At 42.6% G+C, this 18,978-nt stretch overlaps 1 protein-coding gene across 2 annotated transcripts; it reads right to left on the reverse strand.

Annotated features, from left to right (window-relative positions):
• Positions 1-60: 60 nt before the first annotated feature.
• Positions 61-17,276, reverse strand: TPH1 (tryptophan hydroxylase 1). Of its 2 annotated transcripts, none has more exons than XM_083487273.1 (11): positions 16,912-17,276; positions 10,572-10,709; positions 9,048-9,231; positions 7,296-7,396; positions 6,885-6,952; positions 6,273-6,469; positions 5,815-5,950; positions 4,294-4,420; positions 3,260-3,355; positions 2,716-2,849; positions 61-2,021 (listed from the first exon to the last, which is right to left on the reverse strand). In XM_083487273.1, exons 1-11 carry the CDS (start codon positions 17,035-17,037, stop codon positions 1,847-1,849), a joined length of 1,482 nt encoding a protein of 493 aa, XP_083343399.1. In that variant the 5' UTR covers positions 17,038-17,276; the 3' UTR covers positions 61-1,846. The 2 variants fall into 2 exon arrangements, with proteins under 2 accessions (XP_083343399.1, XP_083343398.1); XM_083487272.1 differs by having other exon boundaries at positions 16,948-17,098.
• Between the last annotated feature and the right edge of the window lie 1,702 nt (positions 17,277-18,978).

Here is an 18,978-nt window from a genome sequence, read left to right on the forward strand (position 1 = left end):
CTGCCACCCAGCTTCAAGATTTTTCCAGGCCCCAACTAACAAATAACACAAAGCAGTGTGTTGCTTGAAGTTCATTTTTTAATTTGAAAATAGAAAAAAAATGGGGAGAAATATCATTTAGCTAAGCACTCTGGCTACTTAACAGTTCTAGCACCACAGTAAATTCACTGAAATTACTAACACAGATGACAAAGTTTACACATCCTAAAAATTGAATATAAATATTTAAGTATCCTGAAAATATATCTACTCAGATTTTAAGTGAATTCTTGGATCCATCAAGGTCAATTGCAAAACTACAACCGGCTTCAAAGATGATTTTTTTAATCCAAGTCTTAGAGTTTAAGGTGCAAATACTCATTTAACAGTACAATGTTTTCTCTTGCATTACAAACATAACACAGACCCAAAAATGTCTACTAAAAAAGCACAGACATGGCATAATCCAGTTTATTTCGAGAAATGCTACTCTTTGTAGAAGCCCAGAAAATCTAATCCGTTACTTCCAGTTGTTTCAACTGCAATGATTTTTTTAAGTTTCAGATTTCTAAAAACCAATTTTAAGTTAAGACAAAAGTAAGGTTTATCTAAATATGAAGGCATATCCAGTTCAGAAGTAATTCCAATGAGCCTCTGTCTCCTGACATCTTGAGAACAAATTGGAGCAATGAGCAGATTCTTCTGTAGCAAGTCATTGTCCCTCCCATCGTTCTGCAACTACTCCACCATCTACCCCTTCACATAGTACAAAAACACGGGGCTTTTGAGGTGTAGGTTGGAGCGGGCTATAGGAAGCATAAGGCCTAAAATACTCTTCAAAGCTGGTTTCTCCTAATTTGTGCTCATTTTGCTATTCATTTTGCTATAAATTCATCACTGTGTAGTCTCTAGAGCAGGGGTAACTAGCCTGGTGCCCCCCAAATGTTGCTGGATTGCAGCTTCCCTCATCCTTGGCCATTGGCCATGCTGGATGGTGCTCACCGGAGCCAAATGCGGATATAATGGGATGAAACGACACTTATACAGCTTCCTGCAGGAGATCCCTGTTCTTCAAGTAAAAGTGTATCCAGATGCAAGTATATTGGGAAACCTAATATGAGAAAGGGCACATGCAGAGCAACTCAAGAAATAAACCCCCCTGTATTCGTTTGGATTTATTCCTACGCAGGTGTGCATCAAATTATAGTCTTCATCCTTCAACTGAAATAACTATTGAATCCTTCTTGAAACATGATGGCTTGGATACCTGGTTGGAGGCAGGGATGGGGAAGCTGTGGGCCTCCAGGTGTTGATGGACTCTAGCCCCCATCAGCCCCAGAAGAATAGCCAAGGGTCAGGGATGATGGGAGATGGAGTCATCCCTGGACTGGGTGGCAATAGGTCCTCATTAGATCTTGGTTTCTAGTTCTATCCATTCTTCAGTAGCAGCTAGAATTAGCCCTCATTGGACTACATGGAACCACTTGCCTATTTCATTGTAACTATTCCTATGTCCACAAGTAAGTTGCATCTGCAATCCTTCCAACTTGCTGAGTATGTGGGTGAGCCATAAAAGAGAAAGGGGGATATAGTATGCAAATATTGGTATGAATGTTTCTGGGGGGCATGTTTCAAAAACAAAGTATTTCCCTGTGATTCAGCCTTTGGTTTTAGGAAAATGGCACCCTACTTTATTTATTTATTTATTTATTCATTCATTCATTCATTCATTCATTCATTTATTGAGTATACCACCCTTCATCCAAAGATCACAGGGCAGTAAAGCACACAAAGAGTATTTCCATGTCTAAAATGGGACACAATCCATAGGTGCCAAGTGTGGAATGGTTGATGATCACTGAGGAGGTTAGATTCCCAGCTGCTTGCCCATCTTGGTCAGGGCATCACTGACAATGTCCAGTTCATGGCGTAGCTCATTCACCACAATAGCAATGCTCCTTGTGTCTTTCAGGATCTGAATGCTTTGTGTATATGGGTTGTAATTCACTCCAAAGGGGCGCCTGATTGTCTTTGCAAACTCTCTGTTCAGATGGAAGAAAAGGGGGAGTAAATTTCCAATGAAAGCCCACTTACACCTTCTCAATGTAGCTGGCAACCAAGGACCATTCCTTGTATGTGTGTGCTACAATATCTCAAGTACCACTATAACTGGTTCATAAAAACCAAAAAGAGAATTGCATTAACTCATCAGAAATGATACTCCAAGGAAAAAGTGCTGTCAGATGTGATGCTGAGAATGGTCAGATCCAGGGACAACAGCTCAGGAAAGAGGAGGGAAACTAGCAAATGAACTGGGATAAGATAATGGAACTGCCTGGTCTTAAACCTGCTTCACACAAGCCTCGATGTGACACAACAGCACCATATGCTGTTTTTAAGTTCTTGACGTACATCATCTTATAATTCTTATAACAGCATGGAAATGTATTATTTTACTGCAATGTTGGGGACAGGGAGGCAGAGTGGGGTTTGAGAGAGAGTGGCTTGTTTAAGACCACCTAGCAAGTCTCCACAGAGGTAAAACTTAATTGGGACACTTTCAGATTCATGGCTGAACCTTGGGTCTCTTAGCCACCACACAGAACTGTTTAGCCAAGCTCTCGACCGCAAAGGGGTAGTGGTGGAGAATAATAACTAAGGTGTGTGAGCCCTCCCCCACAAAGGTGGATAAATAAAGACACCTTTCAATCTCCCAGGTGTTCTTAGCAAAATTACCTCATCTTTTCTTTTGCATCTTCAAAGCTTTCTGAAATAAAGTAAACTTCTTGGAACGTTGTAATCATGCATTCTTGCTTGCAGGTAACACTGGGGTCAAAGGGCTTGACTCTGGCATTTCCAGACAGGGCATGCTGGTGGTCAGATGGAACAAAATGACAAAGATTGGGTTTTGCATATATTTGGGACCTCAAAGGTGTCATGAATTTATGTTCTCAGGAAAATGTTACAGAACTGACAGATATACATGAAAGCAGTGTGTCCTTCAGAGACCCTGGTCCTAAGCTGTATAGTACTCTCTAGGGCCTAGACCAAAACCTATCACCTTACAGTGTGTCTGCAAACTGACTGGAAACCTGTGACGAGTGCTTTGTTTGTTTCTTAAGACTGGCAAGTTATGTTCTGACCAGTCAGTTCAAGTCAATAATTTGACCATCTTGGCAGACAGGTTAATGTGAAAAGAATTCCCTGAATGTAGAAGGTTTTTGAACAATTTGCTCTGAAGACCCATTGACTGTAGTTGGAAGAGACTTTTAAGGCTTACCTTCAGTTCACTGATAGAAGAGAGTAAACCGGCTCCATAGGCTCTTAGCCGGCCTTCTTGCTTACATAAGCCAAACTCTACTGTGAAGAAGTAGCACTGAGGAAAAAGGAAGGCAACACAGTGAGCCTTTGACAGAGATGCAACTTGATAAAACTCAAGCAACAAGTGTTTTCATGCTCCCTTTCCTCGACGAAGAGTAGGCATGAATGTTATTTTTCCTTTAATGTGGAATCCCTTATACCCCTGACTTGCACCATCATCCATTAATAGCAATTTAAAACAACCCAGACTTTGGATTCAGAAAACCCTAAACCCTCAGTTCATCCCCAAGAAATGATGGCACTCAGGAGCCAAGGCCCTTTGTATAGCTGGGAAATGGAATATAATTTCAACACTGTTCAGTGTGAAGACAGGTTCTCTAATTTGGCCATGAGAAAAAAAGGGGTGAGTTAGAGGCCCTCCTCTGGGTATCTTCACTGAGTGAGGTGGCAACTACAGAAAGGGCCTCTTCCATGGTGGCACACACAAGATGGAATCACTCAGGTGGTAGTAGTAGTAGTAGTAGTAGTAGTAGTAGTAATAATAACAACAACAATAATAATAATAATAATAATAATAATAATAATAATAATAATAATAATAATTTATTATTTATACCCCACCCATCTGGCTGGGTTTCCTCAGCCACTCTGGGCGGCTCCCAATCAGTGTTAAAAACAGTACAGCGTTACATATTAAAAACATCCCTGAACAGGGCTGCCTTAAGATGTCTTCTGAATGTCAGGTAATTATTTATCTGATGGGAGGGCGTTCCACAGGGCGGGCGCCACTACCGAGAAGGCCCTCTGTCTGGTTCCCTGTAGCCTCACTTCTCACAATGAGGGAACCGCCAGAAGGCCCTCGGCGCTGGATCTCAGTGTCCGGGCTGAACGATGGGGGTGGAGACGCTCCTTCAGGTATACAGGACCGAGGCCGTTTAGTATCCATGGAAATGAGGGACATGTTGCACAGAGCGGCCCGTATCCTTTACTTACAGTTGCCAGCTTTTGAACAGCTTCATCAGATGCCCCAAGGGAAGCCAAGCCAATTTCCTGAGAGAATTGGGCAAAACTAGGTTCAGCGAGAAGAGGTACATGGCCCAAAAGCTCATGGCAGGTATCACTGGAAAACAGGAAAAGCAGGCTAATGTTGATCCAAGTAGTTTGTCCCTTACAGTTGATGTGTAAAAGCAAGCTCATCTAATATAATTAGGTAATAACTGCCAAAAATATATAACAATTGAGGAGGAAAACCTCCAAGTATCCCATAGCACAACAGAGAGATCAGCACGCTTGGTGGGGCATAAGCGCACATGAGCTATATGCCAGGTACACAAAGTGGTTTAGAAACTTGGTAGGCATGTGTAATTACAAGAGCACAGAGAGTGGGGGATTTTACATGGGGCCAACACACATGCATACTCAGCCTGACAATCTCTTCTCTGCGGTGGACACATGGACATAGCCAATTTGGTGCAGTGGTTAAGAGTGTCAGACTAGGATCTGGGAGATCAGGGTTCAGTTCAGTTCATAACCCACTCAGTTATGAAACTCGACTGATCTTCGGCCAGTCACAATCTGCCAGGCCTTACCTACTACACAAGATTGTTGTGAGGACAAAATGGGGAAGGGGAAAACTTCATACCCCCAGCTTGAGCTCCTGAGAGGAAGGAGGTGGCTGCCAATGTAATCATTACTTATTTACTGAAGTGGCATGGGTACTCTACGTTAGAAGCCTGCATGCCCAGTTTGAACTACTACTTCTTGACAAAAAATGAGGAGAAAGATGACATGAAATGGGCCTTCCCAAGGAGTGCCTACATTATTGCAAATTGTGTAATGTATGTGAATTGGAGTTGTGGGGATGGCAATAGGTGCAGAAGGTAGGATTATTAGGCTGGTCAAGCTCACGGAGTAGCAAAATGTGCATGATAATGAAGATGAGAGTGCTAAGATAGGCTTAGTAAGTCCAAAATATAGATGAGTTAATTGGTCTGTAGGCACTCAGTCTTATTTAATTCAATATGCTGCATGGAGATGAAATGGCTAAGATCCTAGGTTCTTAAATTAAGGATCTCAGAGAAAAGAAATCCTAAACTTATTTTGATTCTTCAGTTGTACTAAAATAAGTGGAAGTAATTCACATTGTGCGAGCTGGGCTTGTGTTAAATATGTTTGACAGCCCTCAGTTACAAGTTCTCTGCTCTCAACACCGTTCCCTGGCCCCCACCTCCAACTTACGAGAGCTAACATAAACCAGATTTGATCCATATGTTTGAAAAGGAGAGCATTACTCTGTGTTGATTTGTAAAATGGTCATAAAGTCTAGCTTTAGGCTGCAATTCTATGCCCAGTTACTTAGGAGTGAGCCCCACTGAGCTCAGTGGGACTTACTTCTGAGTAGACAGGAGAAGGATTTCATTGATTGACACCAAGCTTTCAAAATGAGTACACTTTCCTGGAATAAGTATAAATGTACATGTTATTTGGAATGAGGATAAAAAAATAGCTGCTTACGGTTCTGGTGTGTAAAGCGGGTCAGAACTATGTCGAACATACTGAGTGCAGTGGAACACTCTGAAGGCTAAACCTGCCAAGAAATCTCTGGGCGAGAGGTATCCAGCAACTGGGCGGATAGTAAATCCAGTGCGCTCTGCAAAAACCAAGATGGTGGCAAATTTAGAAGATAAACGTCCAGCCAAGTCCCCTCACCAAACACCCATGTTGCAGCAGTTCAAACACATGGAGATCTCTAGCATCTTGTTCTTCATCAAAGCCATATTGCAGAGGGAGACAAGAAAAATATATTTGACTGCAACTCCCATGACCCCTGACCACTGGTGGTGCAGGCTGGGGCTAATGGGAGTTGTAGTCCAACAACATTTGTAGAGCACCACGTTGGCTATGTCTGTCCTATTAAAATGGTAGCATTGCCTCAGCAAAAACATCTGGTCAGATAGACACCTGCGCATTACCTTTTAGAAAACGTGACACATCTTCCAGCTGGGGTATGTTGTCTTCTCTGTACCCACAGTACTTGGCTAGCAAAGGCAGGTTTTTAAGATATTCTCTGCAAGCATGGGTTGGGTAGAGCTTATGCAGTTCTCGGAATACTGTGCCCCAAGTCCTGATCTCCTCCTCGGTGAATTCAACTTTTGGAATTGGGTCGCCACTACGACGAGAAAGCAGAATCAAGGGTTGACTTTCAGAAACGTTTGTCAGAAATGAAACATTTGTTTTCAAATAACACTTCAGAGTCCTAGTGTTACCTTCAGCTCTGTGCATCATTGCTTGGGAATTTGGATTGGCCAATTATAACAACATAAACTGGTTTTGCCTGGTCTTGTAGGGTCAAAGCAATGATTTTGGAGGAAAGCTTTATTTTGCTGTGCTGACCTCTAGCTTGGATTGGCAAAGGAGCTAAGCAAAACTGGCTGACTGGCATACTCTGTGACCCATAATATATTCTCAACCTCCACATTTGTCAGTCAGATTACCAATACGCAAGTCTCCAGGTCTTTGTCCCTGACTCTGAAAGGTTCCTGCCCCATCTTTAGCAAGAGCATTTAACAAAGATTGACACATACTGTCTGTAGTTCATAGCCAGGTCTGCAAAATACTTCCGTCTCTTGCGATAAACATTGTCTTTGAAACCCTAAAAGTGAAACAAAAAAATTAAGCCCAAGTCAGTCTTTGTGATTAACATGTTTCTACTCCTAACCCCCCCCCCCGAAATTGAGGGAAAATTTTCTTCATTCTGCATGCTTCTTGACTATTGCTGTTTTCAGATGGGATTGAATCACATACTGTCAAATTCAGGTTGTACAATTATAGCTCAGTATTATCATGTTTGACATGTTAGTATGTTTAATGTGTATCAAACTCTGATATTGGAATACAAGTCTAAAGTATCAGATATCCAGATATTCAAAGTAAGTGTTTTGAGGAGTTCGTTAAAGGCAACAGAAATAATGTGAGAGAAATATGAATCTACTCACTGGATGGTCTGCATCCAGATCAGAACCATACATTAGAACACGATTTGCACATTTATCCAAATCCGAGATCTTCTTAGGGAACCAGGGGATATTTTCCATATCTATGGAATGAATAAAACCCATATAGCTATTAATAAAATTCTACGGAATGAATAAAACCCACATAGCTATTAATAAAATTAAGCTTGCTACAAAAAGGAAACTGTTCTTATGGCCAGCTATGACAGCTAGAAAATGAAATCTAGTTTCTGAGGAATTAATGTCAAGAGGAGAAGAGAACATCTTCCTATCTGACCTTCACACAACATTGGGCACTTCCTCCTGTGGTAGATATAGCAAAAGGAACAACGATACTAAAAACAGGGGAAGAAAATAAGTTCAGCTCTTAGTGCTTGCATCAGGGATTCAGCTTAGCTGTTGCTCTCACACCTTCAACCCTCTGCTGCCAAATAAGGCAAAAAGGGGGAGGCTCAGGTGTTGCTTACAGTAAAAGGCTTTGAATCTCAAGACTGTGGAAACTGTGCCCCTCCAGGTGCTGTTGGACTCCAATTCCCATCAGTCCCTGCCGGCATGGCCAATCCTCAGGGAGTTGTAGTTCAAAAACGAAAAGGTTTTAAAGGAGAACAAACCATAGTCACAAGTTCTGAATGTAAACCCAAATAACCAGACACCCCACATATTGGGGGAGACCCAGGAAAAAGAGGCAGATATCCTTGGTTTGCTCACTACATAATTTTGCAGGCCCTGTATTGAGAAATGGATATTGTTCTACTGCATTATGGCCATTTGTACTGCTACAAGTGCTGGAGACAAAAACCAAGTGAAATAGTATTCAGAATTGCATAGGTCACAGAACGGACCTACAGCTCCTGTGGCCCAGCTCCCTTTTCCTAAGACAGGGTCCTCTGTTCCTGAAAACCCCATTCATCAAATCATATCTGACTTCTAAGGAACTTCTTGAATCCCCATTAGTATGATGGCTCAAGCAAGTAAGGGAATGCACCGGCTACAGGACGCAGGCAAAAAACATTTGAAACCAATAGAAAATTTGTGATAGGGTAAACTTCATTTCTAAATATAGAGCAGGATTAGCTAATGCGCAAGGACTTCCACTTGTGCTTTCTGTCTCTCTTCCCCTTGCGCCTTCAACATTGGCTCAGGAGGGAATTTCGGGAGAACCCCCATAACATAACAGCATGTGGGGGGGGGGATTATTCCCTCTGGAAAGCCAAAATAATTGCCCTGATGGAATGATTGCCTTAGTGTGCCATCAAATTCCTCCTATGGTGATCAAATGGACCCTAGTTGTGAATCAAGCTCCATGCACTTAGGTTGAAACTCCTAACCTCATGGGGAAGCCCAATCTTATGCCAAATTAGAGGTATCTGTGACAAATTGGGCATGTCTAATTTTTCATGGGATCACAGCCTTATGAGATGGATTCAGAGGAATTTATATTTAAAATCATGCTGCTCCCTTCCTAAACACAGGTACACTTTGCCCAGCATTGCCATATCCAACCAATATATGTATCTTTCTTTTTAAACCTCCCATAGTAGAAGGAAATCTGTTTTAAACTGTTGTAAACCATCCTCTGAAAGTGCATTAGATGAAAATAAAAGAAAAAGGAGAAGCCTCTCTAAATAAAAAAAAGACATTGTTTTTAAAATCTAGCACCACAAACACTGGCACGTGATCACACCTTTCAAAGGGCGTGCACTTCTAATAAATCATTCTTATTTTCTTCCTTACCATCTTCCTGTACGAGGAAATTGTCTGTCTGGTTCACAGATACCACATTGGCATGGGATTTCAAGAGATGGAAGATCTCCTCAAGCTGTTCCCTGTTACTGTCACAATCTACAAAGATCTCAAACTCTGAATTTCGTCTCCTGGATTTTCGAGATTCTATGTGCACCAGGTTCACATGTTTTTCCTGATGGATAAGAAAGACAATTTTTTTCGTTGGTCAGTAGCACCCGAGGACCAAAATCTCTGCTAGTCGCCCCTTCCTCTGATATAGTTCATCAAACATAGTAATTAACACAAAATAATCTACACTTTGAATACACTCCCTGCCATAGTGAATAACCTTATGATAATACTTCTCATTTTCAGCATGATAATTCACATATAAAGGCAAAGAGTAAAGTAAGAGAATGTATGCCCAGGCATCCCCAACCTGCGACCCTCCAGATGTTTTCACCTACATCTCCCATGATCCCTAGATAACAGGACCAGTGGTCAGGGATGATGGAAATTGTAGTCCAAAACATCTGGAGGGTCGAAGGTTGGGGATGCCTGCATTAGCCTCAAGCTTGTGCAGGGCACCAATCATATCTCCTTCCCTTTTGTGTACCAGAGTAGGAGAACTGAAGCACCCACTCCTGGCTTAAATCCACAGTTGCCCATGTGTACTTCAGGAGGGCACAGAACAAGGCCAGTGAGGGATGCAGACTACAGAAAGACCTGGAGGGCTACATTTGCCCCTGGTCTCACCCCTCCTCTAGAAAGTGCATAGGCACAGTTTCCTTTCTTTCCCCCAGAGAAGTGGTTGATTGACTTCAACATTAAATTCAGTCATATACTGATAAGCAGTGCACTATTTAGTAAGAAGATGCCACAAAAGTGACCGATCTAATGCCTTCTTTACACATCATGTGTAATAGTGAGTTACAGGGACACTTGGATCCAGTTACAGATAGGTAGCCGTGTTGGTCTGCCATAGTCAAAATAAAAAAATTCCTTCCAGTAGCGCCTTAAAGACCAACTAAGTTACTTCTTGGTATGAGCTTTCGTGTGCATGCACACTTCTTGCATGCACACAAAAGCTCATACCAAGAACTAACTTAGTTGGTCTTTAAGGTGCTACTGGAAGGGACACTTGGAATAACAGTTAAAGCATCTCTCCCAGGGAGGAGGGAACCTACAACTTGCCCCCTTGGGACCCTTGAAATGTGGAATCAGCACTTCCATATAATGTGCAAATCTGTCCGGAGTACGTTACAAATTTTCAGAGGTGTCTGAAACGCAAAACAAACAAATAATTCTTCTCCAATACCCTTGAGGTTCAGTCCTTCAGATCATATTCTGGGATTTCATCTCGTCCTCGATTTGGAGCGCACAGTTGTATGATCATACTATTTTAGGTTTAGCATTTGTTTGTTTATAAAATCTAAAATCTTAATACAGCAGCAAAACTCATCATGCCATTACAGAGGTTGTTGCTATCTTTACTCTGTACCAGCTGTACAGAACAGGGACTGGACTGCTTACCTGAAAGAGCTTTAGGGCTTTCACAAGCCCTCCAACTTCATTTTTTAAAGAAAAAATGACGGCAGCTCTCCCCCTTTCAGATGCATTGTCTTCATTCTCTTTGTTGTCATCATTCATTGTGTAGTTGGACTTGTGGATCTAAAAATGATGCAGATGGCAAGCAGAGTTAAGAGTTAAGTCAAAGTTTCAAAACAAACCTATTTTTTTAGGTTCAAAGTTGTCTCCCTTAGGCTGCAGAACGGGGTGCCATGAAAGGGCAGTAAATTCTTTATTTAATGTACTGATGTTATATTTTAACTGCCAGGGAGGAGAAAAGGCGCTTGTGTGATTTTCTGCCTCAGGTGCTAAAGAATTGCATGGCTGGCCTTGGCTAGTCCTTTAACATGGTGGGATGAGAGGACACCATTTGCTGTTGCACCCCAGGAATCAAAATGAGATGGGCTGGCCTTCTTAGCAGGTGATAAAAGCTTATATCCATGCTGAGAAGAGCTTCATCTGTTGAGTTCTACAGAGCAAGCTACTTTCAAAGGCAGGCTGTGCTGTTTTTTCCCTGCCCAGTCATTCGGCAACCCTAGCTATCGCTTTGTTTCAACTATACTAACAAGTCTGCATAGCAGCCTCCGGCCGCTGTGGTTTCAGTGCTGTAGTGAAGAGCTGGAAGCACAGGAAGTGGCCGATAAAATAGAAAATACCCTTCTCCCAAGCTAGCCGACAGACATCCTCCCACCCCTGCCGGGAGTGGAAAGCCAGCCCTACATACAGACTGTGCAGGCCACAAACACTCATAGAGGCAAGTAGAAGACCACCATCTCCTAAATCACTTCGCCCCTGTATGCCCTGAAGGAAAGACTTGTGTTTCATGAGCACATCTAATAGTTGAAATAAACACAAGGTTTATGTACCTTGAACCAATGATGGGGGACCTGCAGCCCTCCAGGTGTTGCTGGACTCCAACTCCCATCAGTCCCAGCCAGTTTGGCCAATAATCAGTGGTGATGGGGGTTGTAGTCCCATGACATCTGGAGAACCACAAGTTTTGCACCTCAAAGCAATTCCATACCTGGGAAGGAATTATATGAAGAGAGAGAGAAGAGGTGGCAAGCTGAATATCTTAACCTGCATTAAATACCCAGTATACCTGTGTCTCCACCCCCATGGTCCAGGCCGGACACTGAGGTCCAGCGCCGAGGGCCTTCTGGCAGTTCCCTCACTGTGAGAAGTGAAGTTACAGGAAACCAGGCAGAGGGCCTTCTCGGTAGTGGCGCCCGCACTGTGGAATGCCCTCCCATCAGATGTCAAGGAAATAAACAACTATCTGACTTTTAGAAGATATCTGAAGACAGTCCTGTTTAGGGAAGTTTTTAATGTTTGATGTTTGATGTTTTATCATGATTTTAATATTCTGTTGGGAGCTGCCCAGGGTGGCTGGGGAAGCCCAGCCAGATGGGCAGGGTATTATTATTATTATTATTATTATTATTATTATTATTATTATTATTATAAATATCACTAAGGACTAGTTCCCACAGTGCAACTCCTTCTCACATTAGCACACCTGACCTTCCAAGTTACATTACAATGCTATGTGTATTCCATTACCTCCATTGAGAAATGTCACGTCTAAGTTCTTCCCTAGAAATGGACATCTTTAAATACTGATCTTAAAAATAACAATAAAATGAAAGAAGATTTCTTACTCATTGTTTCAGAAATGAGCTTGGAAACATCTGAAGGCCCCAAAGCCAGAGAAGCAGCCCACAGTGGACCTCCAGGATTCAGTAGGCAAAATTTAAATGCCGTATTCAGCTCTGCATCTTTGTCATCCTTCCTCCCAATCACCAATCTTAAAGCATTTCTTCCGTCCACACTTATCCTTCCTCCCTCCCTCCGTCCCGTCATTGTAATCTCTTTCTATGACAAGCTAACTTTTAGCAGCATTAGAAATTAAACTAAGAAATAAAAGCTATCCAAGTTTGCTTGAGGCATGCAGTTGGTTCAACATGCAGAAATCGGATTCTCTTTGCACAGAAATGTGGGTGTTTTGAATGTGGAGTTGCTGAAAGGCATCTATGAGGTGGGATGAACCACTGTGCCAAACTTCCCACAGACATCCTGTGGGCTTCTGTGAGAACAGGATGCAGGACTAAATTAGTCTGATCCAAACAGGGATCTTCTTATGCACCCTACTAAAGCGGTCCTGAGTGACAATGACGTTTTCTAAGAATCTACTGCAAGCCACATCCACTTTTGGTGGCACAACTTTACACCAAGCCTAATACTCTTGAAAAAGAACTAAACAGGTCCCTTTGTTCCTGCTGCACCTACACCACTAATTCATTAGATTTCCAAACTGCCCTTCCACAGATAAGATGTCACAAGGAAGAGTCTCATGGCAGCTTTATTGTGGTAGAAATCCATAAAAGTTTATGCTCCAAGCAAAAATTAGATCTAAGCCTCACATGGATGAAATAAAAAAATTCCTTCCAGTAGACCTTAAAGACCAACTAAGTTAGTTCTTGGTATGAGCTTTCGTGTGCATGCACACGACTCTGTTGACGACTCTTAATGACTGCAATAGGTCTTACAGGAAAAGGCAAGGGGTGAGAAGGTGAAAAATGGCTTAGTCATGTATAATGAGATAAGAATCCAATGTCTCTGTTCAGACCAGGTCTCTCCATGGTTTTAAGTTTGGTAATGAGTTGCAATTCAGCAGCTTCTCTTTCCAGTTTATTTCTGAAATTCCTTTGTAGTAAAACAGCTACTTTGAGATCTTTGAGATCGTCAACAGGCTCATCTCAGCTATCTGCCAATCACCCATTCCCACCACCCTTCTGAGTAATACCCCTCCCCACCTTCTCACTATATAGAAGGATCTGGCAACTTCTGTTTCAGTGTATCTGAAGAAGTGTGCATGCACACGAAAGCTCATACCAAGAACTAACTTAGTTGGTCTTTAAGGTGCTACTGGAAGGATTTTTTTTATTTTGACTATGGCAGACCAACACGGCTACCTATCTGTAACTGTCACATGGATGAAAACATTCTTAAGTCTCCTATTAAACTTTTTTCAGGTGGCAGAGAATCTGCTTATAGGTGTTCTCTTCCTGAACAAGAGCTGAATGTGACTCTTTTTCAGGACATCTGATGCTCCTTGATATATATATATATTTAATATAGATATATAAATTTATTTATTTGATTTTTCAGATTAAAACTTTACAGTCCCAAATCCAACATGCAAAATAGAAACGGGATTCCAGAGACTCTCCTGAACTTCCCTCCTCCCCTTTGTGGGTCCCATTGTTAATCATTTCCTCCTGCATCTTTTATAATAATCCAAATCTTTTACTTCTCCATTGTGTCCAAAATTCACCATTAAACTCTGTGTGATTCCGATCCTACTAATGATTTTAACTTTTTACAATGGCTTTTACGACCTTTTTGTCTGACGCTGCTCGATAAATGCTTAGCTAGCTCTGGGTAGATCCAGAAAAGTGTGGCTTTATGCTCAGGAAGGAAGGAAGTAGTCAATATGGATTAGTTTTTATAATTTTGAAACAACCCTGTTCGTATCATGTTTCATACAACCTACTTGGGTCTAAAATCAGTAGCAAACCTCCACTTAGGGTTAAATTTATTGTTTATTTATTTGTTGCATTTAAATCCCACCTTTTTCTCTAAAGAGAAAACATGGTTTCCCCCCTCCTCATTTAATCCCCACAACAAAACTGTGAGGTAGGTTAGGCTAAGAGGCAGTTACTAGCCCAAGGTCACCCTGTGAGCTTCATGACCAAGTGGAGTTTGAACCCTGCTCTTGGGTTTGCCTATCTTGACAGCCAGCCAGCATAGGGTTGACTGGTTCCAACAAAGCTATCTACAGAAAACTCTCATTGCAAGAACAGGCTTAGTTTGCTTCTGTAGACTCGCCTCTTCCCTAATCTGCTCCAGATCTCAAGAAGAAGATCTTCAAACTGCTGACATCAATGGCAGGTTCAGCAGAGGTAAATCTCCTCTTACCTTCTAAGCTAGTTTTCCCGGCGCTGTCTCTTGCAAGACCCCCAGGGCACTGCAGCAGCCTCAGTTTGCCAAGTACTCATCGACCACTAGCTGTTGGTGGCTATAAATATGGCTCTTATAGTTTGCAAAGCTCTATATTACATGGGTGGTTTTTAAACGCCTGCTTTGAATGACTGGAGTGATGGGGTACAACTATACTAAATTCAGTGGCAGCAACTGGAGGCCTGTGGGCCAAATCTGGTTCCTATAAATCAGCTGTCTGGCACCAGCAAATGTAGGGTAGGGAAAGTGACATTTGTAGTAAAATAACTTGCTGGCAGGCACCTCTAGAGGGGCTGAGGGGCTGTTCTTCCACCATTCACTCCTGTCTCCAACTAGCCCTCTGGGGAAGCTAGTTGCTGACCAATATAATATATATTTATTTGACCTGGTATCTCGAATACCTTAGATGGGGTAGCAGGATTGGGTACAACAGTGACGATATAGGAAAGCTGACTAGATAGCAAAACATAGCCAAGGGGAATTATCAGGAAAGTGAGATCATCCTTATGAAGACAGACTTAAACCATTGGGAAGGTTAACTCAGATGACTTAGATGATGGGCTTATATTATAATATGATTAGCGAAGTCGGGAGATTAGAAAGGGAGAGGTTATTCACACCTGCATGCAAAACAAACAAACTTTCACGTCATCATTGGTAGGCAGTGGATTAAAGATGGTAAGCCAAATGAAGGACTCCGTCACAAAACACACGGCTCATGTACAGAACATCTTGTCACTAGAAGCCACAATGGCCACCAGTGTCAATCACTTTTTAAAAGTTTCCTTGTTAATGCTGAGGACTGGTCTATCAGTGGCTGCAAGCGATGTGAGTCCCCCAAAAGTGCAGCCTACAGAAATAGCATCTTCATCGTCATATGCTGAAGGGTAACATCAGGTGATGAGCATAGCACACATGCCTTGCTCATGCATCTCCCTATTTTTTGTAGACAGGATGCAGAAGTTCAAAGGCACTTGTATGTCATTTAGCACTTACTAAAGACAGGAGCTAGCCGAAAGAGGTCTAGGATAGGGAAATGAGCATTGGCAAAGAGGAAGATAAATAAGATGCAAGTAAGACATTGGATGGAATCTGAGTGCAACATCACGCTCAGTCTGCAGGTCCCTTTGTAACACTCTCTGATGAAAGGGTGTCCATCTGCACTACCATGCAAATATTCAGGGTATTTCTCATACTGAGATATTCCTCAGTATGTCATGACCTCTTGTACACCAGATGGGCAAGGGGACAAGGTGGACACCCCAAAGTACACACAGACAGCGAATCTCTTATTCCCACATGTCTGCAAGGATCGGTCTACACAGTTGACTTTCCACAGGGCTATTCAGAATAAGAATGGGTGCCCACCTTTTCTCAGTTACATGGCTACAGTGCCTTCCTGAGATACTGGTGCCCTTAATTAGATTAATGCCCCAAATTTATCCAGATTATATTATCAATTGTGGTAGGACAATTGGGCAGCGAGTTTTCAAATTGCAGAGCTGAAACAGAAACTTGCCCAGCTTAATCCTCATCTAGTCATTTGAAGGACTGTGTGCTTTTTAGCCATTGTGATAGATGCCAGTCCCAGCAAGAGAGGAGCACTTGCTCTTCATTCTCCACAAAGTCTCCCTGTGTGCAGCTGCTTAGATCTGATAGCTGACCTGTCTGAGGGTGTTTAAACAAGCGATGCTGTAAAATGCCCCTTTCAGTGTGGAATTGCATCACTTGTTACTGGGACAGCCAGTGGGGGAGAGCAGGGCGAACAGAACCGCACAGCTGGCTGAATTTGCTGCAGAATATGCACTGAGCAATAACATATACCTATCATTTTCCATAAGTTGGAGCGAATTTGAATATATTATGCAACATTGTGAGGAAGGTTTCCTGTCGACCCACCAGAGGACTCTTCCACTTCTGAAAAGAAGGTGTCATTTCTTGTGGAGGTTTTAAGTCCCAAAGTACTTGATGTACTTTTACTATCTTTATAATACAAAGCCACACACGAACGATGTTCTCCCAGCAGCTCAAAAACTTTTTGCGGTACAATATCCTAAAATATCATCGTTCATATACTTTAAAATGCAGCTGTGATCTGACTACTAGACGATTCTTTTTCAAACAGACACAAACTCATCAAAAGCAAAAAAACAAATGTCACCGTGGCTCTCTCTGCATGACCATATAGTAGACCAACCACGGGAGATCTCCTGGATCAGGAAGGAATCTAAAAGAAGTGGAATGAAAGTCAAGAAGCGCCTCTCCTGCTGCGCACACCTACCTCGTTGAGGATGGCCAAAGAGGAGAGGTTGCCTACCACGTTGTTGAGCTGATTCTCGCCGAAGCTGGTGTTCATGGAGTCGAAGGATCGCCCCCTCCTGGGAACCTCCATTCTGCTGGTGTACATGCTGTGACGCCGCTGGCAGAGCTGGCTGCAGTCGGTGGCTCTGTGGCTGCTCTGGTCTGCGCGCCTCCTGGGGCTTGGCTATTTATGGACAGGAGGAGGGTGGGGGGTCCCAGGAAGAGACACGCCTTATCTCTAGCAAGGAGGGGGGTGCGGGAAGAGAAGAGCCCCTCCCCACGCTTCACGTGGATGCAGAGCAGCAGGGCCGCAGGCATCGGAAGGTAAAGGCAATAGCCTTCGTCTTCGTAATGGTTTCGTATGCTCCGGAGCTCTGGGGCGCACACTCAAATTCGACATTCTGCCCAGCAGTATTTAGGCAGTGCCGGCGCCAGGCTGTTTTGCACCCTAGGCGAGCTAATTACTTGCACCCCCGCAAAAAAAAGCAAACTTCAGTGCTGAAAAACAGATGTCTTGTAGGGGAAAAAAGACAAGCTCTAAACGTGAAACTGCTAAATTTCTTATTATTAATTGCAAGAATAAGTAGTACAACCACCTTTGATTCTCTTTCTCAAATGCAAAAGTTTGTTCGGAATGATTTGGCACACAAAAAAATGATATCGTTTTGATTTCATCAGGCACGTCAAAATTTCATTTTGTGTACCTTTTCCTTTACAAATTTTGTCACCAGTTCCTTTGGGTCAAGTGCCCCTGCTTGGGCATGTTCAACTGATATAACAGCTGCCAAGCCAGCTAGTCATTGTTGAGTGTAGTCAAGTTTGTATAGGTTTGAGCTTTGAGACACCGTGTTCACCACTTGCCACTGATGCTTGAAGTGTGAGAAGGATCCTTAGAGCAGCAGAAACGTTAGGGATATTATCCAGGAGCTTTTGTTGTAGTATGAAGGGAAGAGCTCCTTGTGGTGGCATAGACTTTGGAAGTCTCCAAGCTGTTGCTGTAAGTTCACAGCACAAATGACATTTTGGCTTGAATGTTTGAACATGCTTCTGTGTCTTAGCATAGGAAAAATACACCCAATGAAATGGAACACATCTGGCCCTTGAGCAAAATCTATGTCCTCTCCCCCAGCATGATTCAGAGGTACAAAAGCTCTTTGGAAATACTGACGTTGTCTGGAGTGGAATGTACCAGTACATGTGTGCTGTTCTGTATGCATGAGCAATTTTTTGAGGTTGGAAACCTCCGTCCACATTTACAGCCTCCCCACTTGTAAATGTGGATGGAGACCTGCCCCTTCCCCAAAGCCTGCTTTAAAGGGGAGCTCATTTCTGCCACTAAAACTCAAAAGGTAGTCATTATTTCACTCATATTAACAGCAATCCTATGAAGGAAGGCATTTATCCTATGATTTTTGTCAAATAGGGGGGGAAATAGGCTTGGGGATAACAATGAAGGGCGCTTGCACAAAGCGTTGCAGCATAAAGTGCTTCAGTTCAGGGTTCCAGTCATCCCATTCCATCCATGTTCTCCCCCACTCACAAATGCCTCAGCCTTGGTTGAGCTGCTTTGGTTTGTTTTCTCCATGTTGGTTTTACAGGATTTTGGGTGGGATGGATACACTTGTCTCGAGTCTCAGCCACATTCATTTCTTTAACTTCCCCATTACTATCCATGACCAGCTCTCTCTTCCATGCCCATGACATTTCAAAACAGCATCTGAGTGTGAACCAGGAAGTGACTTATCCAGAGAATGAGATGCTTCTTTCTGCACTAGATACATATTTCTCTGTTCTCCCGTTCCAGCCCCTCTGATCTATTTCTCCCTCTGCCTCAACACTCCATTTTTTAAATCATTAAGCAGTTAGTTAATGCTTTTAAGTAAATAAAAGAAATGGAAGATGACAGTGGTTTCTATGGATTGCACTTTAAAAAAAACCACCTCCGCAGTTCTTGCCAGAGCACCAGAGCAAAGAATCTGTAGTTTGTGCCATGGTGGACCCAGTAGTTTGTGCTGGATCTCTTATTTTTACCTAGAAGCAGATGTGA

The sequence above is a fragment of the Podarcis liolepis genome (genome assembly GCF_965112155.1).
Source record: "Podarcis liolepis genome assembly, chromosome: 1".
Lineage (NCBI taxonomy): Eukaryota > Metazoa > Chordata > Lepidosauria > Squamata > Lacertidae > Podarcis > Podarcis liolepis.

Excerpts from the sequence above, each read along its gene's own strand:
- TPH1 (XM_083487273.1), bottom strand. The coding sequence starts at position 17,037 with ATGTACACCAGCAGAATGGAGGTTCCCAGGAGGGGGCGATCCTTCGAC. Across the intron at positions 7,397-9,047 it reads TTTCCTCGTACAGGAAGATG|ATATGGAAAATATCCCCTGG; the intron begins GTAAGGAAGAAA and ends TTCATTCCATAG. Across the intron at positions 3,356-4,293 it reads CTGTTCAAAAGCTGGCAACT|TGCTACTTCTTCACAGTAGA; the intron begins GTAAGTAAAGGA and ends CTTTTTCCTCAG.